Genomic DNA, 27378 nt, shown 5'->3' with positions numbered 1-27378 from the left:
CCAATAGTTAGTGTGCTTGATTTAATACAATACTGACAGACTAAGGCTAATGGCCGAACTAAAAAAGCCTTAAAGATTACAGTTGGCAGCCTTGAAAAGGTCCTGAAGTTTAGTGTTCCATATCTGTATGATCATGGAAGATGTCTGATGTTAACAAATGTTAACACATCACTAATTATGTTGTGTATTTTTAATTAATAAGAAGTAAATCTGATAAGAGCTAATGGGTTAATTATTCAAATAATTAGCAGTGACCTAAAACAGTCTTCTCATCATATTCAAATAAGCTGATTAGAATACAGATGGTTACAATAGTTCACGTCAAAGCCATAGGTGACAGAGACCTACAAAATCATGTGGACAGTAATATTATACCATTGCTCTGTCTACTTTTGCAACGGCTACCTCAGAATTCATATCTTTATATCAAGGATATGTTTGCCATCATTAAGTAAGGTCATGTTTCAACTGGTCATGGTAGTCGTGACAAAATGTTGAAAGCATTGACTAAATATGCTAATATAAATCGGGAGATAGTAGAACAGTACGACATTGAATGTCAGAAGACACGTAAACAAAGTACAACAAAAGGCATAGTTGTTAAACCCATCCTGTCCAAGGACTTTGGATCTCAACTTCAAAAGCTTGTTCCCTCCAATGAGGGGGTGGTCGGGTAGCCTAGTGGTTAAAGTGTTCGCTCGTCACACCGAAGACCCGGGTTTGATTCCCGACATGGGTACAATGTGTGAAGCCCATTTCTGGTGTCCCCCGCCGTGATATTGCTGGAATATTGCTAAAAGCGGCGTAAAACCATACTCACTCACTCCCTCCAAGGAGGACACCCCAGTTTGCTCCAGAGGATTGAATCCGGTTTTCAATATGACCTCCTACAGCAACCTTTGTTAAGTGGCTACCTTTGGTGAAATTTGTAACTGTAAACTACACTACATGGTGAGCTACAGTGCCGTGACACTATGTTATATAGTTACAGCACAAAGTTCGTATTGACAGCGTACAAGGTCATAGATAGATATAATATAGTCTAAAACAGGCAATAACATTCTGCTTTTGTTTCATGATGCAAATTGTCTTTCAGTCGCCATAAAGATCGAGTTATACATTTGACTTTGATAAGCGTCAGACCTACCTACCGTGGCTTTGGCTTAGGAAAGTCCCTCATGTCTGTAAGTAGTTCACTCCTCAGTGACCCTGTACACTGGTGTAATTGTGCAGTTTAGTTTCATTTCTTTTCTTCTTGTCCAAGTGTAAGCCTACAGTGTGTTCTTACTAGGAGTGATACCTATAGGGTCCTCTGTGTAATGCCAGAGACAAAGTGTAAAAATGACAAATCACAGTACATTGCATTTCAGAATGCAATATCTACACTGTCTTTTAATCCTGAGGTTTGCTTCGATGTTTATTTAGCTCTATATACTGATGGACATGAATAAGGGCACACTCAGTTTTAGACACAGTAAAATGATGTGCTCTCATGGGTTGCCAGGCTAGTCTACCTTGTCAAGCTTATTTCTCTATATTTTTCATTGTTGCCTTGTTTGTTTCCATCAGTTTATGTTATGTATACATATGCTTCTATCATTTTGTATCGGTGCATGACATCATGGTACTTGTATCACAGCTCACAGTATGCTGATCCAATTGATCATCAGTGAATTGCAAAACCCTGAGACATATGTTATTAATTAACACTTTCAAACACAAAAACAATGCTTAAAGGTGTGTGTTGATGATAACATGAGTGTTTCATATCACAAGACCGACATCCTTTTGTATTTAACTCAAGTGTAATATATGGAGGGCTAGTTTCGTTCATGTAGTCACAGGCAATGCTAAACATGTTTTCCTCTTCAGTGTCAGAATTGACTAAGTATTAAATTAAGCATGACTACACAAGACCTTTCCTTTTGAATTACCTCAAATCTGTGCAGTATTTTCCACAGTGCACTGTATCATGTTTATACGCCGTGATCCTAATGTTGCAGCAAGTCGTGGACCCTACAGTGGTAGGCAACTATGAGGCTGTAGTTGTTCATGCTGATAATTCTGCTGTAGAGTTCTTCCAGAAGTTTGGCTTCTCTGATGACACTGTCCTCAACAGCAGATGGAGGTAGGTACAACCACAGCCACATGGATGGAAGGAAGCCATTGTGAATGTGTTCCTGAAACCAGGCTTCCCTAACTTTAAACATGAGTGGAAATCAGTTGATGAACCCCATGGAGGCTGTCAAAGTATTACTATTTGAAGGATATCGGCTGGTAGTTGAGGATATATGCTCGTAGTTAATGATATCGGCTGGTAGTTAATCATATCGGCTGGTAGTTAATGATATCGGCTGGTAGTTAATTATATCGGCTGGTAGTTAAGGATATTTTCTGGTAGTTAAGGATATCGGCTGGTAGTTAATGATATCTTCTGGTAGTTAATGATATCTGCTGGTAGTTAATGATATCGTCTGGTAGTAAAGGATATTGACTGGTAGTTAATGATATCGGCTGGTAGTTAATGATATTGGCTGGTAGTAAAGGATATCGTCTGGTAGTTAATGATATCGTCTGGTAGTTAATGATATCGGCTGGTAGTTAATGATATCAGCTGGTAGTAAAGGATATCGGCTGGTAGTTAATGATATCAGCTGGTAGTTAATGATATTGGCTGGTAGTAAAGGATATGGGCTGGTAGTTAATGATAACGGCTGGTAGTTGATGATATCCCTCTGTAGTTAATGATATCGGCTGGTAGTTAATGCTAACTTCTGGTAGTTAATGATATCTGCTGGTAGTTAATAATATCATCTGGTAGTAAAGGATATGGGCTGGTAGTTAAGGATATCGGCTGGTAGTTAAGGATATCGTCTGGTAGTTAATGATATCGGCTGGTAGTTAATGATATCAGCTGGTAGTAAAGGATATCGGCTGGTAGTTAATGATATCAGCTGGTAGTAAAGGATATCGGCTGGTAGTTAATGATATCAGCTGGTAGTAAAGGATATCGGCTGGTAGTAAAGGATATCGGCTGGTAGTTAGTGATATCGGCTGGTAGTTAATGATATCTTCTGGTAGTTAATGATATCTGCTGGTAGTTAATGATATCGTCTGGTAGTAAAGGATATTGGCTGGTAGTTGAGGATAGCTGCTGGTATTAAAGGATGGCTGTTGGTGTATCAGCAATAGATTTACATTCATAACAAGTACTAACATGAGTTCAACTCTGTTGCAATTGGCAGGTTGGTAGGCATGATTAATGTCTCTATCATGTCTTATCAACTAACTCAGTATTTTATTTCAGTGAACTTGCTGAGCAGTTTACCAACTGTACCTTGATGTGCTTCCTGCCTGGATTCACAGGTGGGTGACTTACTGCTTTAACTGTCTAGTACAACATACACCAACTGAGTGTCCTGCCTGGGTGACTTACTACTTTAACTGTGTCTAGTACAACATACACCTACTGAGTGTCCTGCCTGGGTGACTTACTACTTTAACTGTCTAGTACAACATACACCAACTGAGTGTCCTGCCTGGCTGACTTACTGCTTTAACTGTGTCTAGTACAACATACACCAACTAAGTCTCCTGCCTGGGTGACTTACTACTTTAACTGTGTCTAGTACAACATACACCAACTAAGTGTCCGGCCTGGGTGACTTACTGCTTTAACTGTGTCTAGTACAACATACACCAACTAAGTGTCCTGCCTGGGTGACTTACTGCTTTAACTGTGTCTAGTACAACATACACCAACTAAGTGTCCTGCCTGGGTGACTTACTGCTTTAACTGTGTCTAGTACAACATACACCAACTAAGTGTCCTACCTTGGTGACTTACTACTTTAACTGTGTCTAGTACAACATACACTAAATGAGTGTCCTCCCTGGGTGACCTACTGCTTTAACTGTGTCTAGTACAACATACACCAACTGAGTGTCCTACCTGGGTGACTTACTACTTTAACTGTGTCTAGTACAACATACACCAACTGAGTGTCCTACCTGGGTGACTTACTACTTTAACTGTGTCTAGTACAACATACACTAAATGAGTGTCCTCCCTGGGTGACTTACTGCTTTAACTGTGTCTAGTACAACATACACCAACTAAGTGTCCTGCCTGGGTGACTTACTGCTTTAACTGTGTCTAGTACAACATACACCAACTAAGTGTCCTACCTTGGTGACTTACTACTTTAACTGTGTCTAGTACAACATACACTAAATGAGTGTCCTCCCTGGGTGACTTACTGCTTTAACTGTGTCTAGTACAACATACACCAACTGAGTGTCCTACCTGGGTGACTTACTACTTTAACTGTGTCTAGTACAACATACACCAACTGAGTGTCCTACCTGGGGGACTTACTGCTTTAACTGTGTCTAGTACAACATACACCAACTAAGTGTCCTACCTTGGTGACTTACTACTTTAACTGTGTCTAGTACAACATACACTAAATGAGTGTCCTCCCTGGGTGACTTACTGCTTTAACTGTGTCTAGTACAACATACACCAACTGAGTGTCCTACCTGGGTGACTTACTACTTTAACTGTGTCTAGTACAACATACACCAACTGAGTGTCCTACCTGGGTGACTTACTACTTTAACTGTCTAGTACAACATACACCAACTAAGTGTCCTACCTGGGTGACTTACTGCTTTAACTCTGTCTAGTACAACATACACCAACTGAGTGTCCTCCCTGGGTGACTTACTACTTTTACTGTCTAGTACAACATACACCAACTAAGTGTCCTACCTGGGTGACTTACTGCTTTAACTGTGTCTAGTACAACATACACCAACTAAGTGTCCTACCTGGGTGACTTACTACTTTAACTGTCTAGTACAACATACACCAACTGAGTGTCCGGCCTGGGTGACTTACTACTTTAACTGTCTAGTACAACATATACCAACTAAGTGTCCTACCTTGGTGACTTACTGCTTTAACTGTGTCTAGTACAACATACACCAACTGAGTGTCCTACCTGGGTGACTTACTACTTTAACTGTCTAGTACAACATACACCAACTAAGTGTCCTGCCCGGGTGACTTACTGCTTTAACTGTCTAGTACAACATACACCAACTGAGTGTCCTACCCGGGTGACTTACTGCTTTAACTGTGTCTAGTACAACATACACCAACTGAGTGTCCTGCCTGGGTGACTTACTGCTTTAACTGCGTCTAGTACAACATACACCAACCGAGTGTCCTACCCGGGTGACTTACTGCTTTAACTGTAATTAGTGATTTCAGCTACACTCACTCAGCATTTTCAAGCTCATCTGGACTGTTTGTTTAAGTTTGCTTAGCTCATGGTGTCTTGTCCATTTTGATTGGTCTTCCAGTCATTTTGCCATGTTTACATTTTCAAATACCTGGTGAAATCACAATGGCTAGTTTGTCTGGATTTTCCACTCCGCTCTATCTAAATGTATCCTAGTTATCATGTGAAGTTCTATATGCAGTCAGTATGTGGTGTGTGTAGTTCTATATGCAGTTAGTGTGTGGTGTGTGTAGTTCTATATGTAGTCAGTACGTGGTGTGTGTAGTTCTATATGCAGTCAGTACGTGGTGTGTGTAGTTCTATATGCAGTCAGTACGTGGTGTGTGTAGTTCTATATGCAGTCAGTACGTGGTGTGTGTAGTTCTATATGCAGTCAGTACGTGGTGTGTGTAGTTCTATATGCAGTCAGTACGTGGTGTGTGTAGTTCTATATGCAGTCAGTACGTGGTGTGTGTAGTTCTATATGCAGTCAGTACGTGGTGTGTGTAGTTCTATATGCAGTCAGTACGTGGTGTGTGTAGTTCTATATGCAGTCAGTACGTGGTGTGTGTAGTTCTATATGCAGTCAGTACGTGGTGTGTGTAGTTCTATATGCAGTCAGTACGTGGTGTGTGTAGTTCTATATGCAGTCAGTACGTGGTGTGTGTAGTTCTATATGCAGACATACACATCACACATTTGCCCTAGGAAGCTGAACCTTTATGAGACTATGTAGAACCACAATGTGACTTGTGGGTTTATTGAAAATGGTTTATCAATATATTCTAAGAGACCATTGGTCCACATGATATTGTGGAAGACTATGAGGCACTACAATGGAAGTCAGATTTAATCGGGTCATTGAAACATGTAAAATATATTCATGTTATTCAACTTTGTAGTCAAAACGTTTTCCTAAAAATAAAATAAATAAATAAATACATTTAAAAAACTTTGGAGTCAAATCTGTAAACTAATTCACTGAATTCTCTTAAAAGGTCAATATTTGTATTGTATTAAAAACATTATTTGAGTATCTAGACTTTGGACACTTTTTCGATCTTGTAGTTATGTCCAATTAAACCACTACTTTTACATCCCCACGGGATCGGGTGGTCAGGCTCGCTGACTTGGTTGATGCAGATCATTGATCCCAATTGCGTGGATCGATGCTCATGATGTCAATAACTGGATTGTCTGGTCCAGACTCGGTTATTTTACAGACAGCTGTCATATAGCTGGAATACTGCTGAGTGCAGCGTAAAACAACAAACCAAACCAAACCATTTTACATCTCCTCTAAAACCTCAGAGATGATGGAGCCGAACTTTGTGTGCTGACTTCAAATTGAATCTTTTCTCAACAAGGACCCAGTTGTTATCATGTTGAAAAGGGATTCTGTCCCACTACTCAGACGGGATTGTTATGTTCTGAATACTGTCAGATGAACTGTAATGAATCTCTGTAATGATGTGGCTCCTGGTCGGTGTTTCAGGCTTGTCTCTGCTCAACACATCCAAGGCCATGGGGACCGAGGTGATCGAGATGGAGCAGGAGTTCAACATGTGGTCAGTACTGGTAGCATACACACAGTGGTCAGTACTGGTAGCATACACACAGTGGTCAGTACTGATAGCATACACACAGTGGTCAGTACTGATAGCATACACACACAGTGGTCAGTACTGATAGCATACATACAGTGGTCAGTACTGATAGCATACACACACAGTGGTCAGTACTGATAGCATACACACACAGTGGTCAGTACTGATAGCATACATACAGTGGTCAGTACTGATAGCATACACACACAGTGGTCAGTACTGATAGCATACATACAGTCGTCAGTATTGATAGCATACACACACAGTGGTCAGTACTGTTAGCATACACACACAGTGGTCAGTACTGATAGCATACACACACAGTGGTCAGTACTGATAGCATACATACAGTGGTCAGTACTGATAGCATACACACACAGTGGTCAGTACTGATAGCATACACACACAGTGGTCAGTACTGATAGCATACACACACAGTGGTCAGTACTGATAGCATACACACACAGTGGTCAGTACTGATAGCATACACACAGTGGTCAGTACTGGTAGCATACACACAGTGGTCAGTACTGATAGCATACACACACAGTGGTCAGTACTGATAGCATACACACACAGTGGTCAGTACTGATAGCATATACACACAGTGGTCAGTACTGATAGCATACACACACAGTGGTCAGTACTGATAGCATACACACACAGTGGTCAGTACTGATAGCATACATACAGTGGTCAGTACTGATAGCATACACACACAGTGGTCAGTACTGATAGCATACACACACAGTGGTCAGTACTGATAGCATACATACAGTGGTCAGTACTGATAGCATACACACACAGTGGTCAGTACTGATAGCATACACACACAGTGGTCAGTACTGATAGCATACACACACAGTGGTCAGTACTGATAGCATACACACAGTGGTCAGTACTGGTAGCATACACACAGTGGTCAGTACTGATAGCATACACACACAGTGGTCAGTACTGATAGCATACACACACAGTGGTCAGTACTGATAGCATATACACACAGTGGTCAGTACTGATAGCATACACACACAGTGGTCAGTACTGATAGCATACACACACAGTGGTCAGTACTGATAGCATACATACAGTGGTCAGTACTGATAGCATACACACACAGTGGTCAGTACTGTTAGCATACACACACAGTGGTCAGTACTGATAGCATACATACAGTGGTCAGTACTGATAGCATACACACACAGTGGTCAGTACTGATAGCATACACACACAGTGGTCAGTACTGATAGCATACACACACAGTGGTCAGTACTGATAGCATACATACAGTGGTCAGTACTGATAGCATACACACACAGTGGTCAGTACTGATAGCATACATACACACAGTGGTCAGTACTGATAGCATACACACACAGTGGTCAGTACTGATAGCATACACACACAGTGGTCAGTACTGATAGCATACAGACAGTGGTCAGTACTGATAGCATACACACACAATGGTCAGTACTGATAGCATACACACACAGTGGTCAGTACTGATAGCATATACACACAGTGGCCAGTACTGATAGCATACACACACAGTGGTCAGTACTGATAGCATACATACAGTGGTCAGTATTGATAGCATACACACACAGTGGTCAGTACTGTTAGCATACACACACAGTGGTCAGTACTGATAGCATATACACACAGTGGTCAGTACTGATAGCATACACACACAGTGGTCAGTACTGATAGCATACACACACAATGGTCAGTACTAATAGCTTACAGAGTGGTCTATACATGTAACATACAGTGGTCTGTGCATGTAACACAGTGGTCTGTGCATGTAACATACAGTGGTCTGTACAGGTAAGATACAGTGGTCTACACATGTAACATACAGTGGTCTGTACATGTAACACAGTGGTCTGTGCATGTAACATACAGTGGTCTGTGCATGTAACATACAGAGTGGTCTGTGCATGTAACATACAGTGGTCTGTACATGTGACATACAGAGTGGTCTGTACATGTAACATACAGTGGTCTGTGCATGTAACATACAGAGTGGTCTGTACATATAATATACAGAGTGGTCTGTACATGTTACATACAGTGGTCTGTACAAGTAACATACATAGTGGTCTGTACATGAATCATACAGTGGTCTGTGCATGTAACATACAGTGGTCTGTACATGTAACATACAGAGTGGTCTTTACATGTAATATACAGAGTGGTCTGTACATGTAACATACAGTGGTCTGTACAAGTAACATAAGGAGTGGTTTGTGCATGTAACATACAGTGGTCTGTGCATGTAACATACAGTGGTCTACACATGTAACATACAGAGTGGTTTGTGCATGTAACATACAGAGTGGTCTGTGCATGTTACAGAGTGGTCTGTACATGTAACATACAGTGGTCTGTGCATGTAAGATACAGTGGTCTGTACATGTAACATACAGAGTGGTCTGTACATGTAATATACAGAGTGGTCTGTACATGTAACATACAGTGGTCTGTACAAGTAACATACAGTGGTCTGTACATGTAACATACAGTGGTCTGTACATGAATCATACAGTGGTCTGTACATGTAACATACAGAGTGGTCTGTACATGTAACATACAGTGGTCTATACATGTAACAGACAGAGTGGTCTTTGCATGTAAGATACAGTGGTCTGTACATGTAACATACAGAGTGGTCTGTACATGTAAAATACAGAGTGGTCTGTACATGTAACATACAGTGGTCTGTACAAGTAACATACAGTGGTCTGTACATGTAACATACAGTGGTCTGTACATGAATCATACAGTGGTCTGTACATGTAACATACAGAGTGGTCTGTACATGTAACATACAGTGGTCTATACATGTAACAGACAGAGTGGTCTTTGCATGTAACATACAGTGGTCTGTGTATGTAACATACAGTGGTCTGTACATGTAACATACAGAGTGGTCTGTACATGTAACATACAGAGTGGTCTGTACATGAAACATACAGTGGTCTGTACATGTAACATACAGAGTGGTCTTTGCATGTAACAGAGTGGTCTGTGCATGTAACATACAGTGGTCTGTACATGTAACATACAGAGTGGTCTCTGCATGTAACAGAGTGGTCTGTACATGTAACATACAGTGGTCTACACATGTAACAGAGTGGTCTGTACATGTAACATACAGTGGTCTGTGCATGTAATGTACAGTGGTCTTTACATGTAATATACAGAGTGGTCTGTACATGTAACATACAGTGGTCTGTACAAGTAACATAAGGAGTGGTCTTTGCATGTAACAGAGTGGTCTGTACATGTAACATACAGTGGTCTGTGTATGTAACATACAGTGGTCTGTACATGTAACAGAGTGGTCTGTACATGTAACATACAGTGGTATGTGCATGTAATATACAGTGGTCTATACATGTAACATACAGTGGTCTGTACATGTAACATACAGAGTGGTCTGTGTTTGTAACATACAGTGGTCTGTGCATGTAACATACAGTGGTCTGTGTATGTCACATACAGTGGTCTGTACATGTAACATACAGTGGTCTATACATATAACATACAGTGGTCTGTACATGTAAGATACAGTGGTCTGTACATGTAACAGAGTGGTCTGTACATGTAACATACAGAGTGGTCTTTGCATGTAACAGAGTGGTCTCTACATGTAACATACAGTGGTCTGTACATGTAAGATACAGTGGTCTGTACATGTAACAGAGTGGTCTGTACATGTAACATACAGTGGTATGTGCATGTAATATACAGTGGTCTATACATGTAACATACAGTGGTCTGTACATGTAACATACAGAGTGGTCTGTGTTTGTAACATACAGTGGTCTGTGCATGTAACATACAGTGGTCTGTGTATGTCACATACAGTGGTCTGTACAAGTAACATACAGTGGTCTGTACATGTAACATACAGTGGTCTGTACATGAATCATACAGTGGTCTGTACATGTAACATACAGAGTGGTCTGTACATGTAACATACAGTGGTCTATACATGTAACAGACAGAGTGGTCTTTGCATGTAAGATACAGTGGTCTGTACATGTAACATACAGAGTGGTCTGTACATGTAATATACAGAGTGGTCTGTACATGTAACATACAGTGGTCTGTACAAGTAACATACAGTGGTCTGTACATGTAACATACAGTGGTCTGTACATGAATCATACAGTGGTCTGTACATGTAACATACAGAGTGGTCTGTACATGTAACATACAGTGGTCTATACATGTAACAGACAGAGTGGTCTTTGCATGTAACATACAGTGGTCTGTGTATGTAACATACAGTTTTTCTGTACATGTAACATACAGAGTGGTCTGTACATGTAACATACAGAGTGGTCTGTACATGAAACATACAGTGGTCTGTACATGTAACATACAGAGTGGTCTTTGCATGTAACAGAGTGGTCTGTGCATGTAACATACAGTGGTCTGTACATGTAACATACAGAGTGGTCTCTGCATGTAACAGAGTGGTCTGTACATGTAACATACAGTGGTCTACACATGTAACAGAGTGGTCTGTACATGTAACATACAGTGGTCTGTGCATGTAACGTACAGTGGTCTTTACATGTAATATACAGAGTGGTCTGTACATGTAACATACAGTGGTCTGTACATGTAACATAAGGAGTCGTCTTTGCATGTAACAGAGTGGTCTGTACATGTAACATACAGTGGTCTGTGTATGTAACATACAGTGGTCTGTACATGTAACAGAGTGGTCTGTACATGTAACATACAGTGGTATGTGCATGTAATATACAGTGGTCTATACATGTAACATACAGTGGTCTGTACATGTAACATACAGAGTGGTCTGTGTTTGTAACATACAGTGGTCTGTGCATGTAACATACAGTGGTCTGTGTATGTCACATACAGTGGTCTGTACATGTAACATACAGTGGTCTATACATATAACATACAGTGGTCTGTACATGTAAGATACAGTGGTCTGTACATGTAACAGAGTGGTCTGTACATGTAACATACAGAGTGGTCTTTGCATGTAACAGAGTGGTCTCTACATGTAACATACAGTGGTCTGTACATGTAAGATACAGTGGTCTGTACATGTAACATACAGAGTGGTCTGTACATGTAACATACAGAGTGGTCTCTACTTGTAACATACAGTGGTCTGTACATGTAAGATACAGTGGTCTGTACATGTAACATACAGAGTGGTCTGTACATGTAACATACAGAGTGGTCTTTGCATGTAACATACAGAGTGGTCTTTGCATGTAACATACAGTGGGCTGTACATGTAACATACAGTGTAATGAGTACATGTAACATTGTTGTAGGAAGGACAAGACATTGGTGGCCTATCAAGCCCAGGTCAGTTGTGTCATGAGGATGAAACATGAGATTCTGCAACTCAAGGCAATTGTAAGTAGGAGTTGTCTAGCGAGGGCTGACTGACAGGTTCTGAGATTCACATAGAAGGACCTGGATAATAGTGAAATCATGTGTTGTGGACTTTATATGTCATAGAGCTCTCTGCAAGAACTTGAGTCAACTGAGTAAACTGCTTCACTGTGACAAGTCAGTAAACAAGCAGGGGTCTGTTGTCTTTGGAAATGGTGTAACTAGAGGAACGTACAGTCATCAAGAAGAAAAGAGGCTCAACACCAAAGTCCATCCATGAAGAGATATGAGTAGAAAACTTTGGAAGGATGCCTCTTCTAATACCACACTAAAGAGGTGGGCAGCAGAGTTTAAACATCACAGGGAGAGCCTTAAAGACCACCTGCAGTCATCGAAGCCTGTCAACATTATCACAGAAACCTTTTCAGAACTCACTTTTTCCTGATCTGGCTCCATCTGACTTCCACTTGTTCCAAAGCATAAAGAAAACTCTCGCCGAACCAATGTTGACTTAAACAGTGCCACCATAGCAGGTGTGGAGAACCTATTGGATAGCCAAGAGAAGATCTTTTATGAGACTGGGAAAAGACCCTCCAACATCATTTGAAAAAATGTATCAGTGTGAAAGGGGATTATGTTTAAAAATAAATCATTTAATGTCTTTAGGTCAAGTCTTTCTATGTGAGGCTCAGAACATAGTATATCACCCTTGTACATAATGTTTGTAAACAGTGCCTTCTCAGCATACTATACGGCATAACAATGATGAAAGCATATGTGACCATAAAAAACATCAACATTCCTTGTATATATGTATGTTTCACATTTCTTGTAGATATATATGCTTCACATTTCTTGTAGCTATATATGTATGTTTCACATTTCTTGTAGATATATATGCTTCACATTTCTTGTAGCTATATATATATGCTTCACATTTCTTGTAGCTATATATATATGCTTCACATTTCTTGTAGCTATATATATGCTTCACATTTCTTGTAGATATATATGCTTCACATTTCTTGTAGATATATATGCTTCACATTTCTTGTAGATATATATGCTTCACATTTCTTGTAGATATATATGCTTCACATTTCTTGTAGATATTTATGCTTCACATTTCTTGTAGATATATATGCTTCACATTTCTTGTAGATATATGTGCTTCACATTTCTTGTAGATATATGTGCTTCACACTTCTTGTAAATTTATTTTCAGGTGAAGTCTCAGTCGGACCTGATGACCAAATTAGCAATGGAAAATGATAAACTGCAAAAAGAAAAGGCTACTGTAGGTCAGTCAAACTTCAAGTTCGGTAGTTTTTTATCCCAAAGTTTTTCAAAAAGATTTCTGAACTGAAACTGCTGAATATTTCTTATAATAACATTCTATACAGATCAGGCTAGGCATGAATTGATGATTTGGTATTTTTATTTTTTGTATTATTTTTGTCATGATGACAAGGTTGACTTTATACTGAACATGAGAGTAGTGCTGGTTTCCGGAGCAGAACTCCAAACCAGTTGAATATTTCTAGATCAAACTTGGTATGCAGATCAGTCTAGTGTTGAACTGGTGCCTTTTGATAATTTGGGATTTTTATTGTTTTCATTTTTGTATGTTTTCGTGATGACAAGTTGGACTTATACTGAAAAAGAGGTAATTCGTAGTGCTCATTTCCACAGCAAAACTCCAAACCGTTGAATATTTATAGATGAAACTTGCTATTACAGATCAGTATAGTGGTGAAGTGGTGCCTTTGTTGATTTGGGATGTTGTAACTTACTGAACAGCATTATTTCTTCACTGAACTGAAGGTATCCAATGGAAATAGATATAAGTATATAAGTAGCCTTATAAACCTCAGAGTGTTCATTTGTATTGATCGTTAGGTTTCTTCAAACTTGAGAAAGACCCACATGAGGTTTTACTTGCGTAGAAAACCCGGGACTTACTGTGGAAGACCCGGGGACTTGATTTTCATCGTTATAAAAAGTTACATATTTCAGATCAAGTCCCTGGGTCTTCCACAGTAAGGCCCCAGGACTTCCATACCCTTTATTTTTTTAAAAAAAACCCGCAATACTAGATTTTCTTCACTTTAATTGAAGTTGACATTTACAACGATACACAAATTCATCTTCATCGGGCCGTTCTTCGTCACAGTCATCTGCATTTTTAGGTTTCATTGTGTGAGAAATAAATCGTCAACTTCCTCTCTCTCCCACATCTTGCCACTAAATGAAACTCGACTGTAAGCTGTCCACATTATGACGGAGACGCTCACGGGCAATGCGTGCGTGCATGACCAGCACATGCATGACACCTGTAGTCGTCACTCAACATAGCTCAGGGATGCGTTTATAGTCTCGTTATATCGCATATATAGATCCTCGTTATTGCGTATCTCAATTAGAATTAACTTTGTCGGTTTATAAGTCAGATAAAACACTTATCCTCGGTTTTGGTTGAAAATGTAAACCCGCCTGGTCGGAAAGAAATGATGATTTGGTATTTTTATTTTTTGTATTATTTTTGTCATGATGACAAGGTTGACTTTATACTGAACATGAGAGTAGTGCTGGTTTCCGGAGCAGAACTCCAAACCAGTTGAATATTTCTAGATCAAACTTGGTATGCAGATCAGTCTAGTGTTGAACTGGTGCCTTTTGATAATTTGGGATTTTTATTGTTTTCATTTTTGTATGTTTTCGTGATGACAAGTTGGACTTATACTGAAAAAGAGGTAATTCGTAGTGCTCATTTCCACAGCAAAACTCCAAACCGTTGAATATTTATAGATGAAACTTGCTATTACAGATCAGTATAGTGGTGAAGTGGTGCCTTTGTTGATTTGGGATGTTGTAACTTACTGAACAGCATTATTTCTTCACTGAACTGAAGGTATCCAATGGAAATAGATATAAGTATATAAGTAGCCTTATAAACCTCAGAGTGTTCATTTGTATTGATCGTTAGGTTTCTTCAAACTTGAGAAAGACCCACATGAGGTTTTACTTGCGTAGAAAACCCGGGACTTACTGTGGAAGACCCGGGGACTTGATTTTCATCGTTATAAAAAGTTACATATTTCAGATCAAGTCCCTGGGTCTTCCACAGTAAGGCCCCAGGACTTCCATACCCTTAATTTTTAAAAAACAAACCGCAATACTAGATTTTCTTCACTTTAATTGAAGTTGACATTTACAACGATACACAAATTCATCTTCATCGGGCCGTTCTTCGTCACAGTCATCTGCATTTTTAGGTTTCATTGTGTGAGAAATAAATCGTCAACTTCCTCTCTCTCCCACATCTTGCCACTAAATGAAACTCGACTGTAAGCTGTCCACATTATGACGGAGACGCTCACGGGCAATGCGTGCGTGCATGACCAGCACATGCATGACACCTGTAGTCGTCACTCAACATAGCTCAGGGATGCGTTTATAGTCTCGTTATATCGCATATATAGATCCTCGTTATTGCGTATCTCAATTAGAATTAACTTTGTCGGTTTATAAGTCAGATAAAACACTTATCCTCGGTTTTGGTTGAAAATGTAAACCCGCCTGGTCGGAAAGATCCTGCGGGCCTTCAGCCCTTAGGATCTTCCCTCCAAGGCGGGTTTACATTTTCAACCAAAACCTCGGAACGTGTTTTATCCTTCACAAATTCCATTTCGGAGTTGCAGCAGAATGAGAGGTGAAATTTCCTGATGACTCTTGTTTACTTTGCATTAGGAAATATGTAACAATTGCACTTGATGGCTATGACACAGTTATTTATGTTACAGAGAAGGACTTCAATCCGGACATCCTGTCTAAACCTGTCACTGACTGTAACATCACCATGTAACATGTTTCAGTTGAAATAATGACCAATGACCTCGGCATTAGCTGTGATGACCTGTCGAACACATGCACGAAACAGGTTATCACAGCTAATGTCAAGGTCATTGTATAACCCACCTTTTGTTACTGAGAAAGACTTTTTGCGTACTATCTATCCAGACCTATCACTGAGTGTAAGGTCACTATATAACCTATGACTTGCCGGGGTATGTTACAGAGAAGGACTTCATTGCATACCGCCTCTCTACTGCCAGAGTTGCCTTCCACACTGGTGATATGTTGACTGATGATAACCAAGGTAGGCTTCTGCTGCTCTTCATTATCTGTTGGAGGGTAGCAACATTTTCAGCCAAAATGATTAGGAAGACCATAAGCTTGAGAGAATATTTTGAATATATTCTATCAGTTTCGTCAAAATTATCAGATTACCTTTGAAAGAAGGTGTATTTGTTGACACTTTATTCTGTTTACAATATAACATATATGTAATATATATGTATATAGGTGAGCAGCACTGCTATTGCTCTATATATGTGTGAATTTGCTTTCATAATAATGATAAAAAAACTTTATCTTCAGTTTCTTTACAATTGAAAAAGTTTTATGAAGAATGTTGTTTTTTGTTTATTGTTAAAATTTAACGCCGCACTCAGCAGCAATATTCCAGCTATATGACGGCAGTCTGTAAATAATCAAGCCTGGACCAGACTATCCAGTGATTGACATCATGAGCATTGATCCACGCAACTGGGATACTATGACAAGCATCAACCAAGTCAGCAAGTCTGACCACCCAATCCCGCTATTCGCCTCTTACGACAAGAGTAGTTGTCTCTTACAGCAAGCATGGGTTACTGAAGATCAATTCAAACCCGTATCTTCACAGGTTTTATGAAGAATGTAAATTATCATGCAGACTGCTCTAATACCTGAGGGCGTCTGGGTAGTCCAGTGGTCAAAGCAATCACCATAGAATGTGTGGGGAACTTTTCTGGGGTTCCTCTCCATGATATTGTTGAAGTCGGTTTTTCAATTCATACATCAATATTTTATATTTGAATTGTAAGACCTAGGTTTTACAGTTGAATAAACAGCCTTTAAATATGCATCTAATTTTTAGTTTTGACTGATTAAACTACATATTATGCTGGGTGGTATGATGCTGTCTGATGCTGTGACAGAAGGAGATGAAGACATCTGTACGGACACACTGATACAGGGCCTGCAGCAGCAGCTGGACATGATGGATGCAAGCCTGAACAACCGCAGTCTACACATGGTCAGCCCTGAGAAGACTGGGGACAAGCACATGGTCACATCTATAGGTCAGTATTGACACCCATTCCCCCGATAAGTATTAGCACACATGCAGCTGTTGTTGTTAATTTGTTTGACGTGTTGGTCCAGGTGTTGTAGGAGTACCATCAGTATGTTTGATGTGTTGATGCAGGTGTGGTAGGACTACCATCAGTATGTTTGATGTGTTGGTCCAGGTGTGGTAGGACTACCATCAGTATGTTTGACGTGTTGGTCCAGGTGTGGTAGGACTACCATCAGTATGTTTGATGTGTTGATGCAGGTGTGGTAGGACTACCATCAGTATGTTTGATGTGTTGGTCCAGGTGTGGTAGGACTACCATCAGTATGTTTGACGTGTTGATGCAGGTGTGGTAGGACTACCATCAGTATGTTTGATGTGTTGGTCCAGGTGTGGAAGGAGTACCATCAGTATGTTTGATGTGTTGATGCAGGTGTGGTAGGACTACCATCAGTATGTTTGATGTGTTGGTCCAGGTGTGGTAGGAGTACCATCAGTATGTTTGATGTGTTGATGCAGGTGTGGTAGGACTACCATCAGTATGTTTGATGTGTTGATGCAGGTGTGGTAGGAGTACCATCAGTATGTTTGATGTGTTGATGCAGGTGTGGTAGGAGTACCATCAGTATGTTTGATGTGTTGATGCAGGTGTGGTAGGACTACCATCAGTATGTTTGATGTGTTGGTCCAGGTGTGGTAGGAGTACCATCAGTATGTTTGACGTGTTGGTCCAGGTGTGGTAGGACTACCATCAGTATGTTTGATGTTTTGGTCCAGGTGTGGTAGGAGTACCATCATTATGTTTGATGTGTTGATGCAGGTGTGGTAGGACTACCATCAGTATGTTTGATGTGTTGGTCCAGGTGTGGTAGGAGTACCATCAGTATGTTTGACGTGTTGGTCCAGGTGTGGTAGAACTACCATCAGTATGTTTGACGTGTTGGTCCAGGTGTGGTAGGACTACCATCAGTATGTTTGATTTGTTGGTCCAGGTGTGGTAGGAGTACCATCAGTATGTTTGATGTGTTGGTCCAGGTGTGGTAGGAGTACCATCAGTATGTTTGACGAGTTGGTCCAGGTGTGGTAGGAGTACCATCAGTATGTTTGACTTGTTGGTCCAGGTGTGGTAGGAGTACCATCAGTATGTTTGATGTGTTGGTCCAGGTGTGGTAGGAGTACCATCAGTATGTTTGATGTGTTGATGCAGGTGTGGTAGGAGTACCATCAGCATGTTTGATGTGTTGGTCCAGGTGTGGTAGAACTACCATCAGTATGTTTGATGTGTTGGTCCAGGTGTGGTAGGAGTACCATCAGTATGTTTGATGTGTTGATGCAGGTGTGGTAGGAGTACATTCAGCATGTTTGATGTGTTGGTCCAGGTGTGGTAGAACTACCATCAGTATGTTTGATGTGTTGGTCCAGGTGTGGTAGGACTACCATCAGTATGTTTGATGTGTTGATGCAGGTGTGGTAGGAGTACCATCAGCATGTTTGATGTGTTGGTCCAGGTGTGGTAGAACTACCATCAGTATGTTTGATGTGTTGGTCCAGGTGTGGTAGGACTACCATCAGTATGTTTGATGTGTTGGTCCAGGTGTGGTAGGACTACCATCAGTATGTTTGATGTGTTGGTCCAGGTGTGGTAGAACTACCATCAGTATGTTAGATGTGTTGATGCAGGTGTGGTAGGACTACCATCAGTATGTTTGATGTGTTGATGCAGGTGACAGCTCCTACCTTTCCTTCCCCTGTCCCCGTGTGCGGAGCCAGCAGGATCCCAATAACCACAGTAAGGATTCCACCATGTTCTGTGATGTAACACAACAGTTCCAGGAAGGAATGAAGGCAGACAAGACTATCAGGAATACTTATGAGGTCACCTCTATAACTAAGGTAAGACTTTACACTTACTGTAGGCATTCGTTCTGCCATTGTCCTTACAAAACACATTAAAAGTTATTATTGAATCAAAATGTCAGTCATAGACACATTGCCATACAGTAGTAATGCTAGCCCAAACTGCTCATGTCACAATCCTGGAATGTATGTACACAGGCTGTGCTTCCTGATTTGGTAAAAAAGGCATACCAGTCGCGTCGTGACCACCTTGGTGATGGCAGCATGGTGACTGAACTATACTACTGTGGATCTCTGCAGAGACCTGAACGGATACAGGAGATACTGGACTCCGGCTTCTCGGATGCAGGTAGGTCGGCCATGTCGATGTGTCACAGGATTTTGCCAGGTCCCTACCATCAGGAGACATGGGCCCTGAAACAGTGCATTGTTCCTCATGCTATCCTTGCAGAAGGGTTCCATTGTATAGGGTACTACAGGCATGCCGACATGTCCATTCTAAAGTGCACAAAACCAGTTAGGAAGTCTAGATTACACAAATCTGCAAAGGAACCAGGTTCATGCATTGTGGAATAGGCTCGTCCTGGCTACAGTGAGGTACATTGCCAAGCTATTTTGGTTAGTCTTTAAGAGGCATGATCAGACCAAGAGTGCATACCCGGTATAATATTTTCATTTGAGATATTTTAAATACAGGCATTAAAAAGCTTTTGCTTGTTGTACTTTTTGCTCCTAATAATTGTCTTACAGTTCACCCAGTTCTGTCAGTTTTATTCGCTGATAGATTCAGTAAACTGCAGGTAAGCTTCAGATTCAAATGGCTGTATTGTCATTCTTTCTCACAGATTTCTCGTATGGAGAGTATGGGAGGGGTCTGTATTTCTCCAAGTATCCGTCCAAGGCTGCCCAATTTTCTGCTGTAAGTAATACATGTAATTCATATCCCCAGCTTCAACTAGATGCTGCATGATGAGATGTAAGTTGGTGAGGTGTGTGTTGTTTATTGTAGCCAATTGCTGCGTAATGAGATGTAAGTTGGTGAGGTGTGTATTGTTTATTGTAGCCAATTGCTGCATGATGAGATGTAAGTTGGTGAGGTGTGTGTTGTTTAGTGTAGCCAATTGCTGCGTAATGGGATGTTAGTTGGTGAGGTGTGTGTTGTTTAGTGTAGCCAATTGCTGCTTAATGAGATGTAAGTTGGTGAGGTGTGTGTTGTTTAGTGTAGCCAATTGCTGCGTAATGGGATGTAAGTTGGTGAGGTGTGTGTTGTTTAGTGAAGCCAATTGCTGCATGATGAGATGTAAGTTGGTGAGGTGTGTGTTGTTTATTGTAGCCAATTGCTGCGTAATGAGATGTAAGTTGGTGAGGTGTGTATTGTTTATTGTAGCCAATTGCTGCATGATGAGATGTAAGTTGGTGAGGTGTGTGTTGTTTAGTGTAGCCAATTGCTGCGTAATGGGATGTTAGTTGGTGAGGTGTGTGTTGTTTAGTGTAGCCAATTGCTGCGTAATGAGATGTAAGTTGGTGAGGTGTGTGTTGTTTAGTGTAGCCAATTGCTGCGTAATGGGATGTAAGTTGGTGAGGTGTGTGTTGTTTATTGGAGCCAATTGCTGCATGATGAGATGTAAGTTGGTGAGGTGTGTGTTGTTTAGTGAAGCCAATTGCTGCGTAATGGGATGTAAGTTGGTGAGGTGTGTGTTGTTTATTGGAGCCAATTGCTGCATGATGAGATGTAAGTTGGTGAGGTGTGTGTTGTTTATTGTAGCCAATTGCTGCGTAATGAGATGTAAGTTGGTGAGGTGTGTATTGTTTATTGTAGCCAATTGCTGCACGATGAGATGTAAGTTGGTGAGGTATGTGTTGTTTATTGTAGCCAATTGCTGCGTAATGAGATGTAAGTTGGTGAGGTGTGTGTTGTTTATTGTAGCCAATTGCTGCGTAATGAGATGTAAGTTGGTGAGGTGTGTGTTGTTTATTGTAGCCAATTGCTGCATGATGAGATGTAAGTTGGTGAGGTATGTGTTGTTTATTGTAGCCAATTGCTGCATGATGAGATGTAAGTTGGTGAGGTGTGTGTTGTTTATTGTAGCCAATTGCTGCATGATGAGATGTAAGTTGGTGAGGTGTGTGTTGTTTATTGTAGCCAATTGCTGCGTAATGAGATGTAAGTTGGTGAGGTGTGTGTTGTTTATTGTAGCCAATTGCTGCATGATGAGATGTAAGTTGGTGAGGTGTGTGTTGTTTATTGTAGCCAATTGCTGCGTAATGAGATGTAAGTTGGTGAGGTGTGTGTTGTTTATTGTAGCCAATTGCTGCGTAATGAGATGTAAGTTGGTGAGGTGTGTGTTGTTTATTGTAGCCAATTGCTGCGTAATGAGATGTAAGTTGGTGAGGTGTGTGTTGTTTATTGTATCCAATTGCTGCATGATGAGATGTAAGTTGGTGAGGTGTGTGTTGTTTATTGTAGCCAATTGCTGCGTAATGGGATGTAAGTTGGTGAGGTGTGTGTTGTTTAGTGTAGCCAATTGCTGCGTAATGAGATGTAAGTTGGTGAGGTGTGTGTTTCAGTTCTCCCGCCTGGTCCTGGTGGAGGTGGGGCTGGGCAAGGTGGAGACAGTCACAAAGCAGGACCGGACACGCCAACATTGCAGCCAAAACTTTGATTCTATCATAGTATGTATTTAACCGAATAAGCACATTGTGTCTAACTAACATTTCAGGCTGTCTGCACACAACTTTCCTCAGTAATTGCATGACAAGTCAGATTTTTTTTACCAGAGGATAGATGTGCATGCATCACAGTTGTTTTCACCTTGATATTCACAATGACATGCAGAAATAAATGCAGAGTTTCGTTCTTTGAGGACCATATATTTATGCACTCTTAAGGACATAAGCCTACTTTGTGTTCAATATAGATGTTTTCAATGTAGATTTCATTGTGTTGAATTGAATTTGAAAAACTGATATGCCAAATATGACAAGTAGATGTAATTCACTGTAATTCCTTCGATGAACATGTCACAGACTGGGCATGTTGTGACTGTTTAGAGGAATGGAGTTTCTCAGTAAACGTTCTATCAGTTCACAGTCTGTGGACCATCTTGATCATGCTTATCCATGGTTGTTTACTTTAGACCCCTGGCAGATTGCGGAAGGATGACTGTGACCCTGAGCCAACTCTACTCCAGGAGTATGTGGTGTTCGACCTTACCCAGGTGCTGCCACTATGTCTCATCTCCTATGAGACAGCGCTGTAAGTGTCCAAGCTGCTAGTGACATCTCAGGACTACTCAGCCCTTCAACATTACACTTGCAGTAGTGGATTCCATCCAGGCTTTCTTTCAGTGTTGTAGACAGATGCTACCTGTGATCTCTGTGTTGTCAGGTTGTGAACTCTTGTGATGTAACCAAGCATCAACCTGTGCCTCACATGTTCCTACTGTTGTTCACTTCACTGTGCCTTTGTCAACATGCGTCTACTGGCACAACATCACAAGACAAGCTTCTCAAGAAACAAGTTTCAGTTTACATCTAATCAGTATGTTTTTGTGAATACATTAGTTGATTAAACCCAATGTTACAATCATATAATTAATGCCTCTGTTTCCGAGTGGCTGGGTGTTATGCATACATCAGTACCGTATATAAAGTCATTCTCTCTGGGATGAGGAGGAGGAAGGGCTATCTTTGTCCATGACTAGATTCATGTGCTGTTTTGGGGGTATTTTCGATGGCTTCATGTTTAGGAGACATTCTAATTCCATTATGTCAGATAATTCACTTATTCAATATTCACATGAACATTTGCAGTGACATGCTTCATGTGTAAAGACACATAACACCCTCTACTGTGATATCTGTATCTTGTCATTGTCCATAAAGAGTCCCTAGACAGGTGTGATGTGTGAATTTAGTTACCCAGTAGCCGGTGCCTTCTGGTAATGTAACTGTACATGATCTAGTGTGTCCCATGATGCAGCTTTTCACTGGAAGTACAGGAATAGTCTTGTATTGTAAGGTGATAATGATGTTAAATGATGTTATAATTATCAGCTTTTCATATTACCCATTTCCGTTCATGTAATCATAGAACAGTGATCTATGTTTTTAACAGCCAAATCATGCATCTGCCCATTTCGTTGTTGGGTGTGGGTCTACTCATAGAGAGAATGTCCATCCTCGCAAGCTAGTAGTAGTACTGTGTGGTGTGTGGGTCTTCTCAGAGATCTGTATGTCCGTCCTCGCAAGCTAGTCATAGTACTGTGTGGTGTGTGGGTCTTCTCAGAGATCTGTATGTCCATCCTCGCAAGCTAGTCGTAGTACTGTGTGTTGTGGGTCTTCTCAGAGATCTGTATGTCCATCCTCGCAAGCTAGTCGTAGTACTGTGTGGTGTGGGTCTTCTTAGAGCTCTGTATGTCCATCCTCGCAAGCTGGTCGTAGTACTGTGTGGTGTGGGTCTTCTCAGAGATCTGTATGTCCATCCTCGCAAGCTAGTCGTAGTACTGTGTGGTGTGGGTCTTCTCAGAGATCTGTATGTCCATCCTCGCAAGCTAGTCGTTGTACTGTGTGGTGTGTGGGTCTTCTCAGAAATCTGTATGTCCATCCTCGCAAGCTAGTCGTAGTACTGTGTGGTGTGTGGGTCTTCTCAGAGATCTGTATGTCCATCCTCGCAAGCTAGTCGTAGTACTGTGTGGTGTGTGGGTCTTCTCAGAGATCTGTATGTCCATCCTCGCAAGCTAGTCGTAGTACTGTGTGGTGTGGGTCTTCTCAGAGATCTGTATGTCCATCCTCGCAAGCTAGTCGTAGTACTGTGTGGTGTGGGTCTTCTTAGAGATCTGTATGTCCATCCTCGCAAGCTAGTCGTGGTACTGTGAGGTGTGGGTCTTCTCAGAGATCTGTATGTCCATCCTCACAAGCTAGTCGTAGTACTGTGTGGTGTGGGTCTTCTCAGAGATCTGTATGTCCATCCTCGCAAGCTAGTCGTAGTATTGTGTGGTGTGGGTCTTCTCAGAAATCTGTATGTCCGTCCTCGCAAGCTAGCCGTAGTACTGTGTGGTGTGGGTCTTCTTAGAGATCTGTATGTCCCTCCTCGCAAGCAAGTCGTAGTACTGTGTGGTGTGGGTCTTCTTAGAGATCTGTATGTCCATCCTCTCAAGCTAAAACTGTGTGATGTGGGTCTTCTCAGAGATCTGTATGTCCGTCCTCTCAAGTTAGTACTGTGTGATGTCCGTCCTCTCGAACTAGTACTATGTGGTGTGTGGGTCTTCTTTCCTCTCAAGCTAGTACTGTGTGGTGTGTGGGTCTTCTCAGAGATCTGTATGTCCTTAGATGTCTTATAGTGCACAGCACATGCCTGTGTTCATTCTTCCAAGTGATAATACCAGTAACCAAACAATGACGATTTAGCTTGTCATGGTGTTGCTGTTGTGATTTGTGTTATCATAGTATAACTAACTCTTGCCAAATGTGATGTCTCCCTGCTAACTTATTCCATGTCTGTGAGCAGAGATTGCCACTTAATCTGTGATATTTTACTTGTCAACATTCTAGTACGTAGTAATGATGTGATCATGTTTTCCATTCTTTTATCACCTCCTATGCAGAGTGAGAAGAGGTTTGTCTGGGTAGCTGGGATACAACAGTACTTTTCTGGTTTAAAACAGGATTCAGGAGGTACACATCCACATGCACAGGCAGACAGATACTCTGCACACTGCTTACTGTTAAAACATTGGGAAATCAGTTGCAGCAGATGGTCCACTTATTTTATGCTGTTGTTACATTGTTTGTTTACAAGATTGCAGCTACCATATAAACACATTCCAAAGAGGAATAGATAGGAACTTATTCCATATTAATTTGTTAATAAAATCCTTGATTACTAAGTGTTAATTTTGTTTTATATGTGTTTCATAAGATACCAACAACTCGACCACTTATAATCACCACAAAGCCACACAAGGACTTCCCAGTTATGTGCCATAACACATGGCACCTTTGAAGCCCAGACCTGGCAACAACATGACTGCTGCTGTAACAGAATGACAGTGGATGCCTTGGGTGCCATGTGTACAAACCCTCTACCCCAATGCCCATGGACTGTGTCATCTGCTGTCACAGCTGGACAGCTGGAGTACAAATAAACACCACATTGGCATTATATGTAGCTATGTAAGGCCAGGTTAGCTTAGGTTTCATGTCAATTTTAGATACGTCAGAAATAAATAAAGCATTAGATCTCTGCATTCTTTCCATGGACATCCCTCCTGTCCATTGTGTAGTGACCTATTTTGTTCTCTTTGTTTTCAGTTCAGTATCAACCCAACCATTCACACCTAAAGTAAGTGATCTCCTCAAACATATGTGTAATCCTGCTTACAAGATATGCCTGACAGAAACCTTTAAAACTAAATACACAATAGATAGTAAGCTGACCATAGAAACTAAAGCAGAAAGATAAAAGAAACTTGTGCACAGTGCAGGCGCATGTCTGTTGTTAAATCAGGATGCAGGATGCAGGGTTAGGCTTATTTTATTGAGGGCTTGTATGACTCTTCGGGTTTGTAGTGTACTGTATGTAAAGTTAAAAGCTGAAATGAAACATCTAAAATATCTAACTAATATGGACAAATACTTGAAACTTGACTTGGTCACACAATGACTGATAATATCATTTATATATTATTAACTCTGAGTCTTTGCCCAGAATATACACATACTCCAAAAGACTCAAAAGAGTTGTTCCTGTTATTCTGCGATGCCCCCAAATGAGATTATGAGGTGTAAGTAGTATAATGTAATAACCCAGTACCCCTATCTGATGTTGAGTTGTAGTTAAAGCCAACTTGTTAGATCTGGAAATGAAACATGGTCATTACATGTATTCACTAGTGTGGGATTAGCTGACTGGTGCTTGTGTATAACCCTGTTTAAGTGAAACCTGGTTAATCTGGATATTACATTCACTGTGGTTCTGTTTTCTTCTCGACTTCTTGTGCATAGGTCTCAATGAACCATGCAGAGTTATGGCCCATAGTCATGCCAGGTTATGCTAATCCTTGAATTCAAATACAGTTCCAGATTTTGATCTTTGGTTTATCATAACTATACCCGTGTATGATTCACCAAAGTGTTAAAGCTCAACTACATTTGATATTCGTCACTTAGGTTTTCCTTCCATATTAAACACTAGCCATGAATACTGTTTACAAGGCCATGACCCGAACTCTTTCACTGTCTGTGTCTACGAAAATGATGCACTTGACACAATTATTGATGAGCTGTCTGAATGGGCTCTGTGTATAATCAAGGACGTTAACCGTATTTCAATCTGGGCTTATATGTCGCAAGATCAGATTAATCCAAAGAAAACCTAAACCATACAAAACTGTATTAGGACCCAAACGCTAAACTATTATTTGACAAAAGATATTATTTCAGTTTACATTTGATTATTGAAGTAAACAAGTCTGAGCTCCTGATTATGCAACCTTGTTCCTCATACTGTTTCCTGTACCAGCCACTATGATTGCGAATAGTGTCTTCAACTCAAACCAGTTAATTTTATAACAACACCCTTTGGAAAATAATATTGACGACCAAACACTGAAATGTCGTGAACCAGCAGACTTCAGTACAGTGCCGTAATGAAATTGTTCAACTGATTGATAGAATACATATTTCATAACATAAAACAACTGTAGAGATGATCATCTAGTGACATGGATGTAGAGGCTGTGCATGATGATGACAATGAGGGCTCCTTTTTTTGGTACTCATAAACACACTTTTTAAAGTAAATAAATACATTTGGTTATCCGGTGACGCTGTTAGAATGATAATAGGCTTCTTCTTTCAGCATACACAGAAGTTCTAAAAATACCAGTACATAAATGTTTGCCTTATGTTTGTTGGTTGGTTGTTTACTGCCGCGCTCAGCAATATTCCAGCCATATGACAGCAGTCTGTAAATAATCGAGTCTGGACCAAATGATCCAGTGATTGACATCACGAGCATAGATCTACACAAATGGGATATGACAAGTACTGC

General features: G+C 40.7%; 1 protein-coding gene across 2 annotated transcripts in view; it reads left to right on the top strand.

The window, feature by feature from the left end:
• Positions 1-25213, top strand: part of LOC124127862 — a 37619-nt gene extending 12406 nt beyond the window's left edge. The window contains exons 5-17 of one of the 2 annotated variants that reach the window (XM_048399777.1): positions 1097-1184; positions 2004-2128; positions 3308-3366; positions 6784-6856; positions 12226-12310; positions 13515-13590; positions 16368-16448; positions 17335-17475; positions 19192-19361; positions 19524-19674; positions 20171-20244; positions 21894-21998; positions 22463-25213. In XM_048399777.1, coding sequence (XP_048255734.1) covers positions 1097-1184; positions 2004-2128; positions 3308-3366; positions 6784-6856; positions 12226-12310; positions 13515-13590; positions 16368-16448; positions 17335-17475; positions 19192-19361; positions 19524-19674; positions 20171-20244; positions 21894-21998; positions 22463-22585 — 1351 coding nt within the window. In that variant the 3' untranslated portion in view covers positions 22586-25213. Of the gene's footprint in view, positions 1-1096; positions 1185-2003; positions 2129-3307; positions 3367-6783; positions 6857-12225; positions 12311-13514; positions 13591-16367; positions 16449-17331; positions 17476-19191; positions 19362-19523; positions 19675-20170; positions 20245-21893; positions 21999-22462 lie in introns of both variants that reach the window. The other variant, XM_048399776.1, reaches the window with a different exon arrangement.
• Positions 25214-27378: the final 2165 nt, after the last annotated feature.

The sequence above is a fragment of the Haliotis rufescens genome, unplaced genomic scaffold (genome assembly GCF_023055435.1).
Source record: "Haliotis rufescens isolate VD_foot unplaced genomic scaffold, xgHalRufe1.0.p SCAF_2, whole genome shotgun sequence".
NCBI classification, from domain to species: domain Eukaryota; kingdom Metazoa; phylum Mollusca; class Gastropoda; order Lepetellida; family Haliotidae; genus Haliotis; species Haliotis rufescens.
The sequence above is the reverse complement of the archived record's forward strand: the minus strand, read 5'-3'. Positions and strand labels throughout refer to the sequence as shown.